This window comes from Rousettus aegyptiacus, unplaced genomic scaffold (assembly GCF_014176215.1).
Source record: "Rousettus aegyptiacus isolate mRouAeg1 unplaced genomic scaffold, mRouAeg1.p scaffold_m13_p_17, whole genome shotgun sequence".
In the NCBI taxonomy this organism is placed as follows: Eukaryota; Metazoa; Chordata; class Mammalia; order Chiroptera; family Pteropodidae; genus Rousettus; species Rousettus aegyptiacus.
The window spans coordinates 7,388,630-7,412,282 of record NW_023416292.1 but is presented as its reverse complement, the minus strand read 5'-3'; the positions used below and the strand labels follow the sequence as shown (position 1 = coordinate 7,412,282).

General features: G+C 36.5%; 1 protein-coding gene across 4 annotated transcripts in view; it reads right to left on the bottom strand.

Moving 5' to 3' along the window:
• The window catches only part of SYT14 (synaptotagmin 14), a 174,673-nt gene that overhangs the window by 10,965 nt on the left and 140,055 nt on the right, over positions 1–23,653 (bottom strand). For 3 of the 4 annotated variants that reach the window (XM_016158565.2, XM_036234468.1, XM_016158561.2), the window contains one exon: positions 3,499–3,688. In XM_016158565.2, the coding sequence (XP_016014051.1) occupies positions 3,499–3,688 (190 nt within the window). Of the gene's footprint in view, positions 1–880; positions 938–3,498; positions 3,689–23,653 lie in introns of all 4 variants that reach the window. The other variant, XM_016158562.2, reaches the window with a different exon arrangement.

Genomic DNA, 23,653 nt, shown 5'->3' with positions numbered 1-23,653 from the left:
TAATAAACACTTAGCAAGCTCAATTAGCCACAACACTGTAAAGCATTCCACTGTGTTTTCAGAGAATAAGAATAAACGAACAAATAGAAATGAAGGCAAATGGTAAAGAGGAAAAGAAGAAGACGAGAATGCAAAGATGACGTCAAAACAGCTTAGGATGAAATGTCAAAAAAATCTCTGCATGGATGTGGTTTTTAATTATATTTTAAAAACATTTAAGGGCCAAAGTGAAGCCAAATGCATTAAGGGCTCAAAGTTCAGCAAATCAAGTAAGACTTTCTCCTGGTTTCATGCAAGAGTACATTTAATGTGCTTTTTGGATAGTTAAAATAAGTACTAGAGGATTCCTTTTTGGCACAGTTCAGTGTCAAATTTTAGGTATGGTATCTGAACTATTTTGATGAATTATGAAAGAAAACTGACGTGATGTTTAGTGTACAAAGTGAAACATGACGGTTCATTGCCTGATTATTTGGGAGATAAACCCTCTCTTCAAACAACTGTGTTTTCAAGTTCTTTCAACTCATGCAAATGATCTTCAGCATGTTGATCCATCATGTGTACTTCATATCAAAATTTCAATTAATTTTAATGAAAATTGCAATATTTCTCATGAAGTAACTATTTCTGTTGTATGAATCAAAATATAATGAATGAAAAAATAAAACTTTAAAAAGTTTTGCTTATTTTATACGTACTCTGAATACCATCATCCATAATCAGAGATAAATTCTAAGTTAGTTTTATTTAAAGTACCACAGATAATAAATGTGCATTTTTTTGAAACCAACATGGTGGACAGCTTCACTGCTGGCAAGTTTTAGGGTATTTTGTTTTCGCATGAAAAGACAACATCCAATTAGCCTCTACAGGAACTCACCTCGGATTATATAAACCTGTCCACCTATCAAGTGTTTTAGACAACAGAACAGTCCATCTGACAACAGGGGGTGGAAAGCAGTAAAAGAAATAATGACCAGATGTCAATTGTTGGGTGAAAGAGGGTCAAAGGTTAGAATTAAAGAGGAAACACTGTTCACTGGAGTGGAAGAACACAAAACTTTAGCATTTTAATTCAGGTAGAGGGTTGAACAAAAGGGTAGTTGGGTAAAATTCATGGAATGAGAATTTTTAAGGTCATTGTGTAATCTTAAACAAAAATTACACTCTTTTAAAGGGGGACATCTTTATAATGATATCCTCTTGGTCTAAAGCACATTGAACATAGAATCATGCAAATTACCAGACTATAAAAGACTGAATAAAAGTCATTATAGAATCATTATTATTAATATGCTATATTTTAAAGTTTATTCATGCAATTTTTAATATTTCAAATACTTCTATTACTCTCAATATGACATAAAATTAAGTTATGCAAAATAAAATGGAATTATCAAAATGTTTACTCTTGATTATTGCTAGTGTTTCTTTGGATAAAAAGTGCATTATTTAGTCTACGACACAGTTTAGAGCTTAGAACCTAGGTATATATGAAGGGTTACAATCTTATATAATATATACAGTATAAGACAAACTGATAAAACTGCCTTAAATTCTACATTATATAAATACTTCATGTAATTAATTTTAATGTTGACATATATTTATCTACTAGCTACCTCCCAGATAACCATCCTGATACTGAAGATTTAATTCTAAAATAATGGATGTGGCTATAACCTGCTCTTTAAAACCTGAAAGACCTACTTTATGTTTTGGATTTTAACCTCCCAAGCTGTTTATTATCCACCACCCCTGCCTCTATCCATTTCCCTTCATTTTAGTTCTCATTAGGTTTTCTCTTTTTTTTTTTTTTTTGTCAGAGTGGGTAGAATAAGGACAGAAAGGCATTTCATTTCATTCTGCTACTTTTTAGCATCTTAAGTTAAATATTTGTCAAAAAATTAAACTACTGGCCAAAGTAGAAATGGCAAACTGAAAATTTGTGGCTAAATGCAACCCCAAATACTATTTTGTTTATCTGGTTCGGTGCTCAAAAAATTTTTTAAATCTGCATGTCTTAACGCAGGTATGCACCTGTGCATTTGTCAAAAGCCTCCATGCTCCTCATCTTTCATCTACAAATTTTGCTCATAAGTCATTTCCCAGGCCATTTGAGTTTGCATTCTAAGTGTGTATTAATGAAGATAACCAAGTCACACTTCCAAAGCTGTTTGTTCTAGTAATTGCTTCTTTCCTCCCTCTGAATTTTTCCTTTTGAAAAGAGAAAGGGAACAATAATAATTCTTTCCTTCTTTAATTCACTTTTATTTGATTTGAGTTTCACAGTTATCCTGTAAGAGACACAACTTTAATTTTATGTACAAGGGAACAGACTTAGGGGAGTTAGGTCACTTGTCCAAGGCAGAAATATAAACATAATATTGGCCTTCTGACTTTAATTCAGGGATAGATACATTCTGTGATGTATATAAGAAGCAAGGTTTCCAATACCACTTGGAGCAAACCAAATATCTTCTTATGACTTTTCACATTGATTGAAAAAATAATTTTTAGGACATTTAGAAGTAAAGTTAATTTAATTCAAGGGTAGAACATGTTTCCTCTCCTTTAAGAATTATTTGATACTTGGAGCAAAAGATTATTTTAAGCCAGTCTGTAAGAAATCTTTAAAGAAATTTAAGGTGGCCATTATCATTTAAGATTTCATTTCATAGTTTTAGTTTAGGGCATTAACAACAACTTTAATTTTAGAGAAGTATAAAGAAACTGTTACTTTCCCAGTATAGTTCTATAGATGTCAACGCACAGTTTTGCAGGTATACTGGGTGACACTTTCTCTGTGCTCCCATAACTTACCCACACTCCCCCGAGCTGGGAGAGAGGTGACAAGACAGGAGAGTGAGAGGGATACAGGTGGGCAGAGGTATGCCACCCAGCTCCCCCTTCCTAGCATTCAGGCTCAATACCAAACTATTCTTTATTTTGTCTGTCTTGGAAGAGGCAAAGCACGTTCCATTTAAGAAAAGACTTTAGTAGTAGTCTGAATTTATAATTTCAAAGGAGAAAAAATGTGAAGAAACAATTTCTTCTTATATTGTTATGGGAGAAAAGAAGGAAAAATACAGAAGTTTATGCATTCTTTCATAGTACTGCATGCAGACAGAAAACACAACATCAATCTTCAGGTAATAATAGCTACACATATTCCCGATCATATTCGTGGAATACTATTAACTTTAAAAAACCCTGTAACTTTTTCTGGCATTAGAAGATAATGGTTATGATAGGAATAATTTATTCTGCTGACACTATGAAAAATTAATTAAAAGTCTTGTCACTATACAATTAATATTTTGCATTTCAAATTTTCTACTTCCCAAATGACTGGAAATAGAAAACATGAAACGGATTAGCTGATTACACCATTTCATTTTGATCAGTTAAGGCTAAATGATAGGACTGAAGCTTTTACCACTGAGAGTCCCGTAAGTGCAGAAAACATGAGAATTAAAAAAAATGTCTTCCACTCACTGGGTGGTCTGTTTGCTGCCAAGTTTTTGAAGTGGCTGCCTTTTATGACTTCTGCTGATAGTCGTCCGGTCGTGGCGTTATACAGCAGGCCGATGAGAATTTCTGGAACGGAGCCATGTTCAAGAGACTGACATGAGGACGTACTTTCACTGCAGGACACCTCTGACACGCTCATTTGGGAGTCGCAGCCCTGCAATCGAAAGTGAAGCCTTTATAGTGTTTGGTAAAAAAGGTATGTTGTTAATGCTGTGTTTATTGGAATTAGGCAGGTAAATCATAATGAAGACAAGGGTTGCAAGCAAAATACCCAAAACACTAGGATTATGAGTATTGTTCTTAGCATATTTTAGTCCCTGGATCTCTCTTCATTATACAGCAGTCAAAGAAATAATAAGAGATGAGGTTTCATAAATACCTGCATATTTATATACAAATCAGAGAAGATAAATTTGTTAAACTTATAGGTGTTAACGAACTATTTTCTGAATACGAAACATTGTTTAAAGACTTAGTGATCTTCAAAAACTGACAAAGATTTAGACTCCAATTACATTAAATGTAAGTGTCTTAACTGTGTCTTTAAAGACAAAGATTGGCACACTTTGATTTAAAATAAAAAAAGATAAAACAATCTCCTATTTATAAACCAATATGTAAAACACAGAGACAGAGAAAGTTGAAAAAAAAAAAAAGGAAAATACTTAGATCCAAACAAGCAGCAAAAAAAAACCTGATGTAGATACATTAGTACCACTACAGGTTAGCTTGAAGGCAACAACCATTACTTAGAGACGAAGAGATACACTCAATAATAATAAAACTTTCAATTTACCAAGGAAGATAAAATAATTCCAAATTTGTATGCATTTAATAACATGGGCTCAAAATATAGAGCGAAAATTTCCAGAACTAGAAAAAGAAACACGTAGATTCAAAACCAGTGGGGACTTCAGCACACTTCCTTCAGCACTGACTGAACAAGCAGACGAATAAATACAGTAAAGGTGTAGGAGATCCGAATATCACGATAAGCAAAACTGACCTAACGGTAACATGCAGAACACCATACCTTACGGAATATACATTTTCTCAAGCTTTCAGTGGAATTTTTACAAACATATTTACAAAAAATTAAGCAAATAACAATTAACTTTAAATTATGGACATCATTTGGAATGTCTGTTAATCAACCAGAAATCCAAGCTGTCTTCTAGTGGAAAAAAAAAAATCTCTATATACTTGTAGATTAAGGATACACTTCTAAATAACCCATGAGTAATTAATGAAAATGAGTTATATGAAAAGATTAATAAAAATAAACACTGGAGACACCAATTAAGAAAAAAAAGAGAGCAGGCCCAAATAACAAATACCGGAAATGAAAAAGGAGACATCACTACATTGTCTCCAGACCATAAAAAGATGAAAGGATAGTATGGACAGATTCCTTGCAATAGATTCAAAATGTTTATACGACAGACATATTCTTAGAAAACTATAACCAGAATGCACGCAAGAAGAAATAGAATATTTAAATAGTCTTATTGAAAAAGTTGAATTTGCAAATCAAAACCTATTCAAAACAATGAACAAAACTAAAAAACTTTAGCTGGATGGCTTCACTAGTGAATTCTGATGAATAATGCTAGTTTTACCCAAATGAGCTGAAAGAGGAGATTTGACAGAGATCATGTGCAGATTATGTAATTATGTAAACAGGAAAGTTAAAGAAGTCTGTAGATAAGTTAAAGTTGCATATAATAGTAAAATTTTTAAATCTGTACATTGTTGAATGCCAGCAACAAATCTGAAAATAAAATTTATTTTAAAATAGGATTAGAATATAAGATGTAAAATACCTAGGAATAAAATATAACCAATGATATGCAAGGCCGCTATACAGAAAACTATGAATATTACTGAAAGGAATTTAAAAGTTCTACACAGATATATTTTAATATAGTAAAAGACTCAGTTTTGTAATATTCCTTCTAAAATAATCTAAATTGATATAATCACAATCAAAATCTCAACATATCTCTTTGTGGAGCTTGACAAGCGAATATGAAAATGTATGTAGTATCTACAAGCAATGGAATATTATTCAGACTTGAAAAAGAAGGAAATACTGCAATGTGACAAAATAGATGGACCTGGAGGACATTATACTAAGTGAAACAAACCATTCACAGACAAATGCTGCGTGATTCCACTTACATGAAGTATCTAAAATAGTCACACTCACAGAAGATAGCAGAATGGCCGTTACCAGGGGCTGGGTAGAGGGAGAAACAGATTTGTGTTCAGTGGCTATAAAGTTTCAGTTAGACAACATGCATACATTCTAGAGATCAGCTATACAACACAGCACCTACAGTTAATACTGTATTGTACACTTAAAAAAGGGAGATATCATGTTAAATGTTCTAGCCACAATAAAAATAATAAAATTAAATATATAAGGTAGGAGGCTGTGCTCTAGGGAGTATCAAAATTTATTATAAAGCTATATCATTTAAGATAATGTGACAAAAACAATGTAAAACAAACTAATAAAGTAGAAAGCCCACCAATTAATCTATGCATATACAGACACTCAATTTACAACAAAGGTGGACCACTAGGCATTGGAGAAAGGATAATATTTTTAATAAATAGTGGTAGGACAACTGGTTATCCACATAGAAATAAATGAAAATTAACCTCTACCAACCAATGCCACAGCTGCAGAACTATTCAAGCCTTCAAATGATTACATATCTGGAAAGCCGAATTGGTCATTTCGTGTCGGTACATGCGTGGATGGAGTGGCTGCCGTGACTGGACGGCTTTCTGGTTTCACTGCTCAGGTCAGAGGGGTCACTTCTGAATGTGAGTCTACGCACTGTGTCATCCACAGAGAAATGCTGGCTAGCTGAAAAATGTCACCTGAACTTAACAACGTTTTGCAGGAGGTGATTAAAATGACAACCGCATTACAGTACACAGCCTTAGCTCACGTCTGTTCGTGCAGCTCTGAGAGATGGACGCGGAGCACACGCATCTTCTTTCTACAGGTGGCCACCGGCTCAGACGAGCTACGAGAGCCGCTCCAGAGATTTTAGAAAGACGGTCACCCCGGCAGCACATTTCGGTGACACAGAATGGGTCCCGAAACATGCTTACTTGTGTGATGTATTCAACCTGCTTAACCAACTCAATCTTTCACTTCAGGTGAGAACAACTATGTTCACATTGGTAGATAAAGTGGCTGCATTCAAAGCCAAACTGGAATTATGGGGGTGATGAGTGAACATTGGGATCTTCGATGTGTTTCAAACATTAGTGGGGATTTTGAAAGTGACTGAGCCAGGGCTTCTTTCTCCCAGCTCATGCATGATCACGTCTCAGCTTTCAAAAGAGTCTGAGCATTACCTCCCAACCGCAAAAGACCCTAAACTGGGAAGGAATGGACCTGCAACCCATTTATGAGTAAGCTGGGTAAATCGACTCTGTCTGTGCTAGAAGAGGACCAACTGCTTGAGATCGCAAATGACGGTGGCCTTAAAAGTCTGTTTGAGACAACTCCAAATCTCCACACCTTCTGGATCAGAGTTAAGGGGGAATATCCCGAGATGGCCACAAAAGCACAGAAAAGCCTGCTTCCATTTCCAGCATCCTATCTTTGTGAAGCAGGGTTTTCTGCAGTGACAGCGACCAAAACAAGATTATGGAGTAGACTGGGCATAAGCAACACACTTTGGGCGTCACTGTCTCCCATCAACCCTAGATGGGACCACCTAGTTGCAGGAAAACAAGCTCAGGGCTCCCACTGATTCTGTATTATGGTGAGTTATGTAATTACTTCATTATCTATTACAAGGTAATAATAATAGAAATAAAGTGCACAATAAATGTAATATGCTTGAATCATCTCCAAACCATCCCCTACCCTGGTCCGGGGCAAAACTGTCTTTCATGAAACCAGTCCCTGGAGCCGAAAAGGTTGGGAATTGCTGCTATAATACACATAGTTCCATAATTAGCTCAAATCCAGAACATGTAAAGAACACCTACAAATCTATAAGACAAAGATAACACAATATAAAAACAGTCAGACACTTAAACCAGGAATTTCATAAAGGAATGGCCAATCGCTATGTGAAATGATATTCAACTTCATTAATAATCAGGGAAATGGAAATTAAAACCACTGGGGTAACACTAAACAATAGATAAGCCAAAACAACAGTATGAGGAGGATGCTAAGCAACAGGGACTCTCATTTTCCACTGGTGGTTGTGCAAAGTCATATGGCTTTTAAAAAGACACATACCTTATGACCTGGCAATTCCACTCATAGACGTATATCTATACATATGTAAGTATATACACCCATCAGAAATATATGCAATGTTTATCAAAAGACATATGAAGGAATGCCCACATCAATTATTTATAATGGCCCCAAACAGCAGAATGGATTATTTGTGGTGAGTTCATACAACTAAACTGTACATATAGTATGTATACACACACACACACACACACCCACCCCATACAGTAACAAAAAATAATTCCAGCTATATTTACAAATATGACTTTGAGTGAAAAGTGCTGAACCTAACAGGATACTTAGCTGTGTATTCCATTTATGTAAATTTCAAAAGAAAAAAAACCAAAACCAAAACAAAATAGAGACCAGGCAAAAATTAACCACAGTATCTCAGAGGCAGGAACAGGTGGTAAACTATAAAGGAAGAAAGTGATTAATATATAAAAAGGTCAAAACTGTGGTTATTTCTAGGGGTGGGGAGATAAGAAATAGTGACTGGGAAGGGCATGCTGGGGCCTTCTGGGGTTACTGGTAATGTTTTCTTTCTTGACCTAGGTGGTAATTACATGAGTTGTACATTTCTTGTTTTTTACATTTTTCTAACATGTGCTGGGTTTTGTAAGAAAAAGATTTAATGAAAGAATTACGTGATGCAAGGATATAATACATACAAATTAACATGCAATGATAAAAAGAAATATTCAGGACTTTCTTTGAAGATTTCTAAAGGGATTCACTCCATGACTTAAAAAAAACTATAAATTATTTTTTCTAACAGATTTTAATTTAAAAAGTTTTAGAGATATTAAAAAAAAAATCTAAACATGTTTTACACAAATCTTCACGTCGGAATCTATGGTTGGATAGATAAGTGATGAAAGAGAAGTATTATATACCTGGGAACTGAATTAACGCACTGGACTAATATTCAGAGGAATAAAATCTTACTTTCAAATTTAACTCTAAACTCCAGAGGGGAAAGCCATAAGAAATGTAACATCTCATACTCGTAAATCATGGGTACACAAAACACATAGTTTGGTATGTTTTCATGACAGTTGGAGGAGAAAACATAATTTTAGTAAGTTTCAATTAGGATATATCATCACTTATGAAAATAGTGTCAAAAACATGCTTGAGCACAGTTGGTGCACTTGCTACATTAGGCTATTATACTAGCAGCATCTGTTAGAATACTGTGAGATACATTTTTCACAATACAGTATTTTTCACATTAACCTGTCAGATAATAAAATGTGAATCTAATATTTTCTTATGCACACAGACGTCACATTGCCAATTTTGAAGAACAAAGTGATGTCCCCACAAAGTCCTGGGAAAGGCCTTTTTTGTCTTCAAGCCCAACGGAAGAGCAAGAGAGATAAGATCCTTGGTGATCACGTTCTATTTTAGTAAGTTCTGCTGAAATAGAGTCGTGTTTAACAGAAAGAAACCTATGGTCTACAAGTGTCCATCCTGAATTCATACCTTGGAGAAAGCGCTCATCTCATGGCCTTTCCACTGCCATCAGTTCAAGATGGGTGTAGGAGTGGCCGTCTAAGGAGATCACTGAGCACAACTAAAGCAGCATAGAACAACTCACATAAAGAGAGTAGTTGCAGTAAAGACAAATTAAGTACAGATACAATACACTCCAGCGGCATCTTTCCTCTATTCCTCAGGAAATGCCGCTCCATTTGGTTTGCATTCAGCAATCTCTATCTACTCTCTTTGCAGGCCCATCATTAATTTATAACTGGGGCTTGCTTAGGTGGCAGTAACTGCAGGTGATTAATCCACAGTCATACAAATCCCAATCATAATTAGGTCTACTTAAAGGAATAGTCCCACAGGCTCCCCAAAGTAAAAGTATAACTTCTTCCCCTCAAACATAGTATTTCATTTCTTTTTAATATTTCATTCCTTCCTCCTGAGTCCTCTGCCCTAGGGTGAAGGATTAGGTGAAATCCTGTGAAGGTAGAAAAAAACTAATTTTTCAGAGAAATGAATAAACTCTCTATATTGTTTATCATAAGCAGAATTTGTGCTTATAAGCCATTATATGTCCTTAATGGTGCTAATAGGTTAAAAATATGTGGGGACTTATAAATATATAGAGAAAAACATAAGGTTAAAAATACAACAGGACTCTTATTAAGTAAATATCTGGATACTAAACTGATTCCATCTTGCTTGTAACCATGTGTATTCAATATTTTTAAGGTAAAATGGACCATTCGATAATAATTACTATAAATTTGAATAGTTTCTTTTGAACTTATTTTCACTGTGGCTGAAAGATATTCTCTGGTCTCTAATTTATTTTACACATGAAACACTTCCATTAGACTTTTCCGATGAGTGCCGATGAGGACACGAGAGTCCCGAAGTGTGACAAGAGAGGTCACCCTGCAATGTTGGAGCTGGCAGCAATGGCGAGTTTCCTCCCCAGCAGCAATGCGCCTCCTCGGGCCCTTTCGTAGCCCCGAGGCACTGAGCATTTATCAGGCCAGGTAAGGAAGAGATTACCAAAGGCAACAGCATAACTCCTCCAAATCTTCCCCTCCCTCCCCAGCCCAGTGTAAAGGAGAGCCATTCTGTATTTTGGTAGACGTAAAAATACCCGCTGACTCTAAAGTCTAAAGGCTAACTTACTAGGTGAGCAGGGGATGGATGGATAGTTTAAATTTCAGAGTAGTGTTGGAATCAGGATACTTGTGGTTGCAAGCAACAGAATATCAGACTTTAACTGGTTTAAGCGACACAAGGAAATTCACTGGCTTCTGTAACACAATAGTGAGTACAGAGGTAGGTAGCTTCAGGCACTCACTGACCCAGGCCTCAACCTGTGTCCCCAGGAACCAGTTCTCCCTCTCCATTTCTCAGGTTTATTTCCCAAACTTGGCATTATTCTCAGGTAGACTTTTCCCTCTTAGTTGACAGGCAGTTTTTAGCAGCTCTGAGTGTTGTGAGAAAGAAGAAGACAGCATTCTGATTGCTCCAACCAAAACCCCTCACCTGGCTAGCTGGGGCCCATGAAATTTAATTCCAGGGCTTTGTAATAAAGTCACTTCATCAGAAGTACAGGGGCAGGTTAGTCTCCCAAGTAAAATACTGTGGCCACGAGAAGAAGATATGGATGCTAGGCAGAAAAAACATGTCTGTTACTGAGCCCATTCAACTGAGTTGTTCCTGCTTTTTCCCCTGGGCCTTTAGTGAGGACTATTACCCACACTACCAAGAAGCGGACAATGTCGCTACCATTGCTCCAGTTGAGACTACTTCCCTCATGCTCTTTGCTGGGTTGGTCTGTAGTCCTTAGCCTTGCAAGAGCCAAGGAAGAGGAAAAGATGGTTCCGTGAACACAGCTCTGACCTTCAGGTTAGGTGACAGAGTGGAAAAAAAAGAAAAAGAAAATTCTCACTTCCTCTTTCATAAAGAAAGTTTTTTCATGTTAACACAGAAAACGCATTGATGAGATTTAAGATGTTAAAAAACTAATTGTGGAACAAATAAAAACAATGTTTTATGTTACCAATATTTGACTACAGCCTTATGTAGAAATGATCATGAAAAAATCCTGCTCTGATCAAAATTTATGTTTGTACATATAGGTATATGCATGTATGTATACATGCACCAATTTTTTGCTGTATTTACTGCGCACATATTTAATTTGGTATTTCTGCACATAGTCTTGGGAGATCAGTTAATAAGGTTTATAATTTTTTTTCATGCTCTCAAATAACTCTTATGCTATAGAAACTATTTCAGAAAATGAAAAGCAAAAGTACCTAACTTTTCTTTTGAGACTTGTGTAATTTTGACACCAACTAGACAAGAACATAAGAAAAAATTTATAAGCCAATCCCACTTATAAGCATATAGGTGCAGAATTTCCAAACTAAGCACTGAATTCAGAAAAAAATATATATACACATATATATACATATATAAGTGCATACACATATAAGCACATATATATTTTTTTCATCAAATACGCATTACTCCAGGAGAGTTGAGTAAAACTTCCCTTTGTAATGCAGCCTTATTTTCTTTTTCTCTTTATGAACATATTTTTGACTACTGATTGAACTTCTTAGTGGTAATGTTTTCATATTTTTATTATTCTTAAGTCACTTTTTAGAAATTTACATTTTTCAAAAAAACTGCTCATTTCATTGAAGTTTACAAATTTATTTTCCTACCGTTATTCTCTTTATGATTTTGTAATTTCCATTGAATTGGTGATTAAGTCCTCCTTTTCATTTAACATAGTGCTTCTTTTCCTTTCCTCATCAATATCTCCAGGGGTTTATGCATTTTACTATTAATTTCAGAAAGCCAGCTATTGCTTTTGTTAAACCTCTTTACTATTTTTCTTTTATTAATTTGTTTTCCTTTTCTAACTTCTTGAGTTGAAGAATGCTTAGCTCATCAATTGATACTCTTATTTTCTTACAGATATATTTAAGGCTATACATTTCCCTAGAATACTGTGATAGCTGCACCTCACATTTACTAGTGTTTTCATTTTGTTTGATTCTAAATATTTCTAATTTCCATTATGTTTTCTTCTCTGATCATGAGTTAATTTAAGAAGTTTTCTGTTTGTTTATGCAAATATACAGATTCAGGCGATGGGAGTGGTAGGAGGACTGCCTCTTTCACCTCATCTACTATTCTACTCCGTAATCATGGAGTTTTCGCTAAAAGGGTCTCTTTGCCATTCCTCGAAAACCACACACACTCTCTGGGCTCTCAGGCTTGCCTGTTCCATCTGCTTGCAATGTTCTTTCCTTGGATAGGGACATGGCTAATCTCATGTCTCTTCCAAGTCTTTGCTCATGTGTTACATTCCCAATGAGCTTTATCCTGACTTCTTATTTAAATTTACATCTCCTTTCCCACTGGCAGTCTTGATCCTACTCACCTTGCTTCTTCCTTGCCCCACATAATAACTATAACCTTCTCACATACCAGATACTTATTGTATTTATTATGTTTATGGTATCTTGCTCTCTCCCTCTCCTTAACGAATTAAATTCTATGCAGGTCAAAATTTATTTCTGTTTTTCCTTAATGTACCCTAAATAACTAGAACAATGTCTGGCATGCAGTATATGTGCAACAGACACTTGTTGGATGAATTTCTTATTTCGCTGCAATGTGGTCAAGGAATGAAGTTTATATATTGATTCTTTGATATTTGTAGAAACTTCCTCTGTGGCCTAGACTTTCTCAGCCATATGGCTGACATTTGAAACTCTTCTACATATGCTTACATTTATTAAATAGAGATTCCACATACATCCACTGAATCAAACTTGGTAAGTGTTCCTCAGCTTCCATATCCTTACTAGTATTTTTCGGCTTGATCTATCTCTGCTTATTTAGATTTTGGATATGTTTACCAAACTCTTGGCTCATCATCACTTCTTCCATTTCATTTCCTCCTTTTGAATTCGATGTTCTTCTTATAAAAGTATATGCTTCAGTAATTATTTCAGCAAAGGTCTGAGCGGTAAACTCTCTCGGTCTTTGCCTGAAAATATCTGGAGTTTGCACTCTCCCTTAAGCGACAAGTTACGTGGTTATAATATTCTAAGTTGATAGTTCATTTGCCTTGGCACCTCAAAGGTATTATACCACTGACTTCTGGTCTTTGAGGCTGTTGAGAGGCCTTCATCAGACAAATTTTGTTCCCTTATATTTTCTGTGGTTACATCTATCATTTTGTCTTTGGTGTTTCATCCTCTCAGTGTTATTTTTATAGGTGTAGATTTATTTTTGATAATCCTACTTAGGGCCTGTGCTTTCTCAATCTGATGATGTATGTATTTCAAATATTGCCTCATATTTTCTCTAGTCTCTCATTCTGGAGTTCTTTTAAGCAACTTACTTAACATTCTCATTCCACCCTCCTCTCTCCTTACCCTTTTATTCATATTTTTCATTGATTCTATTTTTAAGGACTCTATTTTTCATTCTAGAAGTTCCATATGGTCATTATTTAAATCTGCCTCTTTTCCCATATTGTCATGTTTTTTTCCTTATGGTTTCTAGTACTTCTTTTAGCTCTTTATTCATTTAAAGCATATTTATTTTATATTTTTCACAGTGTTCTATTAGTTCATGTCCTAGAGATGCCAATATACTTATCTTTTGGGTCTCCTGACTGTGAGTCATTGTGGATCATTTCTTTCTGGTTAGACTTTTTAAAAATCTGAGTTCATCTTTAAAGGGGTGTATTTTTTTCTGTGGGAATTCTGTATGGTCTAGGTTTGGCTACCTGGACAAAACAGTATGTCATTTAGGTGAGAAGTAATGAGGATAACATACTGGTAGAAAACCGATAGTGTCCATTACATCCTCATAGCTAATATTTACATTGTTTAAAAATTTTTAGAAACATTCATCTTCATCTCACAATCTTGAATTTATTTGTGGCCAGACTTCAGGCTAGCTGCAAAAAGTAATTAATAGGCCACACACTGTTTTATCACATCGAAGGAAACAATAGAAAACACAAAAGAACTATTTGGAAACTGAGTCGTATAAAAGTTTATGGAACGTCTGTTCTGCACGAGGTACTGTACTAGGGAGGAGGTGAACCAATTTCAAGGCAGACTGTGATAAAATGTCTAGAGGTTTTATGGGGGAATATAAGTGAATGTGATTAACTCTGGGATATCAGAAACTGTATTCCTGAGGAGAGAGAGATTTGAAGTTGGCCCTAAAAAGATTTCAATAGGCATAGGGAAGGACTTTTCAGACAGAGAATATGAGCTAAGGCCCAAAAGTGGATTTGGTACATGTAAAGTGATCCGGTGTGGCTGGTCTAAGTGAGGAGAGGGGTGGAAAATATAACTAGACAGGAAGGTTGAAGACAAATTTTACTCACCTAGCACTTGGTAACATTTCTGCCAGAGACTTACCACATTGCACTCTTTCCTACTAGACTATAAGTCCCTTGAGGGCAGAACCTTTGTTTTATTCATCTTTGCATGTTTCCAAATTAGTACCGTACCAATCACTCAGCAGGCACTTAATCAATACTGTTGAATAAAATAATAAGTTGTGGAAGGCATAAAATGTGGTAAGAAAAACTGGACCTACTCTATAAGCAGTGGAAAGCAAACGTGGCATTTTAAACTGGATAGTCCCATGCTCAGATCTATGTCTTAGAAAAATAACATAAGGCCAAACACATGGTGTGACCGAGTGCCTGGGCAGAGGTCACAATTTACTCTGTTGGGCTAGTGATAGTCTCTTCCTGAGACAGTACTTGTAGTCTGTCTGTGTACATTTTACATCTTACCCCATAAATTGCAATTTTTTTTTTTATTCTGTAGTAAAACAATAGACTTTAAAAATACCTGATTTATGAGGAGGTTTGGAGAAACATGGCAGAGAGATGTCCTCAGATCTCTCCTCTTGCAACAATAAGCTGAACATTTAAAACTCAACAGAAACACACCCAAACTGCACACCAGCACATCTGAGTGCAGGATCTGCGCATAAGAGCTACCACAGGTCAGAACCCGGATGTCGGGCAGTGGACTGGGAGAAATAAAGAAGCTGCCTATGCAGCCTCCGGAGCTCCCAGTAGGAGTAGGAGGAGGGGTGAAGGTGTGGCGACTTCCCTGAACCCTATCTAGGAAAGCTGTGAGCTCCACACAGCTGGCGGCTGCGCTTGGTCGTCAGGGCAGAAAGCAGAGAAGCAAGAGGCAGGAAAACAACAGCTGATTTTCACCCGCTCGGGTTGCAAAACCGAGGCTGCGCCGCAGCCCCCAGCTCCCAGCCCAGAGGGCCCCTCCCCCATTACCCTCCCAGACCAAACACCGCGGAGCCCCAGAGGAATCTGAGCAAATGCTACTAAAACTGTTGCTAACACTCACAGGGACTGGAGCAGAGTAGCGAGCATGATTAAATATCTATAAGAAAATGAAAAGGCATATTAAGGCTTTATATAAAGCAGGGATCCAAGAGGTTTAGATGCCACCTACTGGAAATCAAAAGAAAAGCGCCTTCTTTGCAGCAGGCTAAAGAGACACCTTTATATAATAAATCTTTCTGGAAAAAAAGCAGAATATATTTCCATTAATGCCCAGGCAGAGAAATAATCTATTAAACACCATGAACAACCAAGATGACAAGGCATCTCAGAAAGAAAGAGAAAAATCTCTGGAAAATAAGCTCACAAATATAGAAATACACAACTCAAATGACAGAGAATTCAGAATGGTACTTCTGAAAGAACTCAATGAGTTCCGAAACGAGTCATATCAACAATTTCAGGAATTAAAAATATCTGATTTATGGTAATCAATCTTGAAGATCTAGAAACATAGTGGGAGTAATTGTAGAAGATTTCTGTAACCTAACAGCATTAGCACATATTAAGAATTATGATTTTTGTTTTAAAATTCATGTAGCTGACTTCTTCGTCTGTCACATTTCTGAAAACTGCAAAAGTTTTCTTTCTCTGAGATATGTGAGTCACATATATTGGGTTGCTAAGGTAGTTAAGATTCTACACCCAAGAATGCCCTTAAATATACATCTGGGGGAGGCATGAGCTTTTAAAAATTGGTCACTAAACTAGTAGAGTGCTGGAATCATAGTTATTCCTGTGTAAGTTGGTATATTCCATATGTCCGAAATGTTCTCTTTGTTTCAAATGAGATGATTTAATTCCATATTTTTAACAGAAATTCTACTCTCTCTCTATATATATGTGTGTGTATACATATAATTTTACTATTGGAAAACTAAATAGAATGACAATTAGAAAATAATAGCCCCGAATTATTTTTAAATGCCTTCTAAGTTTATATTCTATTATCCACAGCTACTAGTTTTCCAACTGTGGTTAGTGGAATATGTTGAATTTCCTTTTTAAACTATAGTTTTAACTATTTAAAAACAACAATACACACACACAAATTAGTATTAAAATAGGGGCGGTACAATATACTGGTGAGGAAAGCGAGCTCTGGAGTCAGACTACCAGGGTCTGTCACTAATGGGAACGTGACTCTGGGCAAGGTATTTAGCATCCCCATGTTTTAGTTCCTTCATTTAAAAACGTGGAGTAACCGTCCACCTCCTTAGTGGTTGCACCACTAGCTAACGTATTAGAGAACACCACTGTGTTTACTTGTATTGTAGGTTTAACTCATTATTATTTACATTTTGGACTACAGGGTCACCTGCCATTTCTGTTTAATTGAGAAGTATTTGGAGGCTGCAGGGCAAGCTGTTTAAAAAAAGTTACCATTTGTAACTGTAACTTTTTAAACAGTGTGACTCGGACTTTTCCATATATAGTGTAATTTCAAAAAAAAAATGGGTTAAATTTTAGAGCTAAACTAAGACTAAAACATTGTTACCAAAACTTGTTTAATTGTAGGACCTGTGCTTTGGAGTGACAGTTGGGTTTATATGTGACCTTGGCCATATTTTAGACAAGGTCAGGCATGTTCAGGGTGGTATGGCTGTAGACGACCATGTTTTAAAATTTCCTTGAAACTCGAATTTCCTTCTCTGTAAAAGGAAGATAGAAATAGCACCATCCCTAAAATTTCATTCTAAATTTTGTTCATCAAAACAGCTCCATATTTTCAGTGTTTGGCCTTAAAAGTAAACATTATAAAATCGGATTTCTGCTAGTAAAATATCACTTTTATCTGCTTTATATATTTGAGCTACAAATATTATTTCATTTGAAATAGAGGGTGCAAATGCTTGAAAAACCTGAAAAACCGTGGTCCACACTCTTCATATCCTTCTGTTTCTACGTGGTCCATTCAAATGACCAAAATTTAAACATTGTAAGATGGTGCTGCCCCCTGCTGACCTGGTTTCTCTGACATATTTTGAGTCTTCAGAAAAGTCAAAACTTAAACTTTAGTGTTACAGTTAAGTAACTCTGCAGTAGGCTGGAAGATTAAAACAATGCACGTGGTAAAACACTGAATACTAAATACTACATAATACATGAAATTTGTCGAGATACTGAAGTACAAACAATATGATGGTAGAAAAAATAAACATAATAATAAATTCCCAGCTGTGTAATATTTAACAAATTCAGATATCCCATTCCAAAAAACTGCTAAACTGCTTTTATTTAAAGTACTGCTGACACCTTGTGGAAAATTAACAAACTATATACATTTTTGGCTTAAATTAAATCTTCAGTAATTATTTCCCTGATTCTTTCATTGAATTAACAGCAACTTGATCTTTATTTTCCTACATTAGAATAGCATTTGTATCCTGGCTAATTGCAATGTACTAAAATTATACTTTCCGTGCTAGAAATCTTGGGCATCTTCTCTCTTTTAATTTCATATATCCAACTAGACACAACCTGGTGATTCGATTTTCCTCCAGAAAGCATCTCAAAATTGGCTTTTCCTTACTACGAATGTTCTCTAATAGCGTCTTATCAGCTAATAGTTCAAAGAAATCAGAAGAGCTTAGAGCAATGCTACCTGTCGCTAGCCTTAAGGCTCTGGATAACTTAACTATTGCGAACCCATTTTTTTTCCCCACTGTAAAACAGAGATTCTTGTTCATGTCCTGTCCAGTTATAAGATCACAAGAGCTAATATATGCTAAGTGCTTTGAAAATAGATCACTATAAGACCGCTTTATTTCTACAATGCGATAGCATGTTCGCTTTTCTTCAATCCACCGCTTCCTGTACACCACTACCTGTGCTCTCTGCTATGGAGGTAGGGAGTGGGAAACGTGGGATGGGACAGCTGCAGAGAGCAGGGACAGGAGGCGTATCCTACGGTCGATCAGGTCATCCTTCCTCACTCAGTCTGTTACTTGCTTCTGATTTTTAGAACTGGCAGGAGAAAGAATCAGCGAATTTGGAGATAGGTCGACTGAGATTATCCAGTCCAGTTTGAGCAGAGAATGATCAAGAAAAGGAGGAGAGCCTCAAAAACATGAGATGCCATCAAGCACCATCATGCATGTGGAAAGATGCTCAACATCATTAGTCATTAAGGAGATGCAAATCAAAACCGCTTTATACTCACTAGGATAGCTAAAGAAAGCCACAACAAACAAACAAACAAACAAACAGAAAACAAAACAGACAACAACAAGCAATGGGTAGGATGTGAATAAAGGAGAACTCTCATACACTGCTGGTGGGACAGCAAAACAGTGCAGTGACTTTGAAAAACTGTTTGGCAGCTCTAAAAATGTTAAGCATAGAGTTACCAGCAATTCCTGAACGTAGGATTATTTCTTACTAATACGTCTAAATCTCCTAGTTTTCAAGGATCTCTATAATCTGGCTTTATCCAAATATTCAAACTTATACTTTTTTTCTCCACAATTTACAAAAGCAGTGAGGTCCCAAATTTCTACTGAGGCAGAAGGGGGAAGCAATTGCTGGAGGAGCACCGGTGGGGTGGCAGTGTGACAGTGGGGAGCACCAACAGCTCATCAAGAAAGTGAGCCCCGGTGCTGGAGGCTGTGTCCTGTGCCATTTCTCTCTAATGAGGGGCCCACACCCTCTTCCTCTTCAGAGTTCCCACTGTTACTTGAGCTGGCTTTCGGTAGGAGCTGATACAAATTATGGAATAGGATAAAGTCCCCTCAAACCTGCCTATAACACTGACACAAATTTATCCTTATAAAATTTTGAAGCATATGTTTCCATTCCAAAATCCCTGAAACATCGGTAGCACACGGTTCAGTCTGAAGCTCCTGTCATCTGACTGGACCATCCTCTTTCCCCTCAGCAACATTTTTAACTACTAACCATCTAGCAAGGCCTGCTCACTTCTGGAAGATTTCCGCCTGGCCTACAAACTTCCCCTAACCTCTCTCTGATTTCAGGTGAATTAAGTTTCCATACAAATGACACCAAGGAAAACAGCCCTGAGCACTAAGTTATCTTACGTTCTCATCTCTGGTTTCTTTCTCTTAATCTCATTATTTCTTGGATCTCAGAATCACTAGAGGCTGCAGTGAGGTCTTCACCAAAATTACTAAGTAAAAATCCCAGGTGCTAAGCGCAACTTCTTTTCCATCTAATTTGCTCGCTCAACTACTCACAACACCATTTACTATGACTGGACCTCCAGTCCCTTCACACTATACTTCCTGTTCCTCAGCCCCTTCCTATCCTCACTTCCTCCCCCATAAGTTTATACTCCAAGTCTATCATTTCATTCATTCTCTAGCCTTAAACTTCTTTGCTTCTCTATCCATTCAACATACTTGGCTGGCTGGCAAAATGCTAATCCTGGATGAATTTAACTCCTTCATCGTACTAGGGAAATAATCACCTAATGGGGCAGATTGGAACCTTATCTGGGCCATCATCTGGTTATACTTATAATCTTGTTATAATTCTCTAGTAAATTTATTTTTCCATTTTCTCAATGGTTATGCATTTTCCATTCTCCTAAAATCACGTGATCCCTTTTCTCCTCACTCATTCTTACCTCTTGTTAAACATGTGCATACTGTAGTAAGAGGAAATATCCCTTCTATCCCAGACCAATTTCTTTCCATGTTATCTGAATTCTATTTCCTCAATATTCTTAAAAATACAATCTGTGTCTCCTTCTCTCATATCCTAAATCTCTCTCTTCACTAGATTTCTGTCTATACTTAAATATACTCATTGTGCTCACATTTTTAAAAAACACTTTTTGGATCCCAAACCTTCCTCCAGATACCCTACTCTTTCCACTTTTTTCTTCTATGTTATGTTTTCCTTATTCAGTATCAAAAGTTTGTCTACATTAGCTCCATACCCTCAGCTCCCACTCATCCTTCAACTCATTTTGCTCCCAGCACTCCACCAAAACTACCCTCATTAAGGTCAACTGATACGTGCGTGTTAAATCGAATAGGTTTTAAGTATCATGTTAGTTAACCATGCAGTAACATTCAATAGTCAACTACCCTTTCCTGTTTGAAAATCAATCCTTGCCTCATGTGACACCATCCTCTCTTGTTTTCTTCTTTTCTTCCAATCTCTTTTTCTAGTTGTGACAAGGACTGCTAATTATCCACAAAAATCTGCTGTCCACTTCCCTCTGGGCACATGGTTACCATTTTTCAGATCCTTTTGGAATCAGGTATAGACACATGACTGACCTCTTGTAAATGGAATGTAAGCAGAAGAAATGAATTTTACTTTTAGGTCTAAGCCTTCAGACATTGGGCATGCCTCCTCTCTGACCTCTTTTCCCCTTTTTCATCACTTGGAACCTGGACAAATGGAGATTAAGCTTCGAACAGCCCCATAATGACAGTGCCCTAGAGTAGGAGTTGGTAAAGTACAGCTTGTGAGCCAAATCTTGTCTGTGGCCTGTTTATATAGCCAGCAACTAAGAATGGACAGTATTTAAGAGTTGAATAAAAAAAAGACTATGTGACAGAGACTATATGTAGCTTGTAAAGCCTAAAATATTTACTGTCTGGCCCTTTAAAGGATAAGTCTGGTGACCTGTGTCCTAGGGAGTACGTGATAGAGCAACATGATAAAAGAACCATGGACTCCTGAGTGACCATGTGGAGCAGAGGTGCCCCCATCTGATCTCATCGGCAGGTCCATCTGGGTCTACCTTTATTACAATTGCAACAAAAACAATAAGATACTTAGGAATAAATTTAACCAAGGAGGCAAAGATCTCTACTTGAAAACCACAAGACACTGATGAAAGAAATCGAAGATGACACAAATAAATGGAAAGGTATCCCGTGTTCATGGATTGCAAGAACTAATATTGTTAAAATGTCAGCACTACCAAAAGCCATGTCTAGAGTTTATGCAATCAAGATTCCAATGGCAATTTTTACAGGAAAAAAACTTACATGGAACAATGAAAGACTCCAAATAGCCAAAGAAATCCTGAGAAAGAAGAATAAAGCAGGAAGCATCAAACTTTTTGATTTTAAGTCATGCTATAAAGCTATAGAAATTAAGAGTATGGCACTGGTATAAAAATAGACAAATAGACCAATGAAACAGAATCGAGAGTCCAGAAATAAACCTAACCATATATATTCAACTAATATTTGACACAATGGATAAGATACAGACTCTTCAATAAGTGGTGCTAGGAAAATTGGATATTCACATATAAAAGAATGAAATCTGACACCTATCTTACACTACTCACAAAAATTAACTGAAAATGAATTAAAAACTTAAGTGTAAGACCTGAAACCATAGAACTCTTTGAAGAAAACATAGGGGAAAAAAGAGCCTTGACATCAATTTTGGCAATGAGGTTTTCAGATATGACATCAAAAGCAGAAGCAACAAAGGCAAAAATCAACAACTGGGGCTATATCAAACTAAAAGGCTTCCACACAGCAAAAAAAAAAAAAAAAAAAGGCAATTAACGAAATGAAAAAGCCACCTATGGAGTGAGAAAAAATATTTGCAAAACATATATCTGATAATATGTTAACATCCAAAAATATATAAAGAATTCATATGACAGAATAGCAAACACACACACAGAAAACAAAATAAAACTAGAAACCCAACAATTTGATTTAAAAATGGGAAAGGACCCGAATAGACATTTCCCAAAAAAGACATACAGATGGCCAACAAGTACATGAAAGGATACTTGATATTGTTAATTGATTAATCGGAGAAATGCAAATCAAAACCACAACGAGATATTACCTTGCATCCCTTAGAACAGACATTATCAAAAAGGCAAGAGATAACGAGTGCTGGCCGGGATGTGGAGAAAAGGAAACCCTGGTGCACTGCTGGTGGGAACGTGAACTGGTGCAGCTGCTGTGGAAAACAGTGTGGCGATGCCTCCAAAAATTAAAAATAGAACTACAACATGATCCAGTAATCTCACTTCTGGGTTTGTATCTAAAGAAGATGAAATCACTATCTTGAAGAGGTATCTGCACACCCATGTTCACTGCAGCATTATTCACAATAATGACATGGAAACAATCTAAGTGACCACCGAGAAATGAATGGATAAAGAAAAGGTGACGGAGAGGGGGGTGGGGAGAGGGAGAGGGAAGGAAGGAGAGAGATAAATATTATACAGCCTTAAAAATTAAAGAAATCTTGCCAGAACAACATGGATGGACCTTTAGGACGTTATGTAAGTGAAATAAGTCAGAGAGCGACAAATACTATACAATCTCACTTTTTTTGGTAGAACCTAAAAACATTAAACTCATAGACACAAGAGAGAGGATGGTGGTTTCCAAGGGCTGAGGGGTGGGGGAAATGGGGAGAGTTGGTGAAAGGGTGCAGACTTTCAGTTATAAGGTGAGTAAGTTGCAGGGATCTAACGCGCAGCATGGTAACTACTGGTAAACATGCCGTACTGTATACCTGAACTGTTCTGAGAGTAGAGCTTTAAAGTATCACCGTAACAACAAAATAGTAAGTATGAAAGGTAAAGAATATGTTAACTAACCTTATTGTGGTAAGCATTTCAGACTACTTTTGTATATCGAATCACCTTAAGGTACATCTTAAACCTACACAAGGTGCATCTTAAACTTATACTGTTATATGTCAATTAGGTCTCAACAAAGATGGGGGAAAAAAAGAAGAAAAGCCTCAGGAACAGGTAAGAGGTATACTTAGACCCTATAAAAGTGAGAAAGATTCAAGCCAGCTACCCAGGAATCCAAGAGGTCAGGGATCTCTCAGTGCCACAGATAGTTCCACGGTTTCAAACAGTTTCTCTCAGTCTTTAATTCCAGAAGGCCAAAAATTATACTTAGTTGCAATACTCTGGGATTTTTACTTGGTAGGCATTTTATAGACATCTGGAAATAATAAGTATCTCAATTACT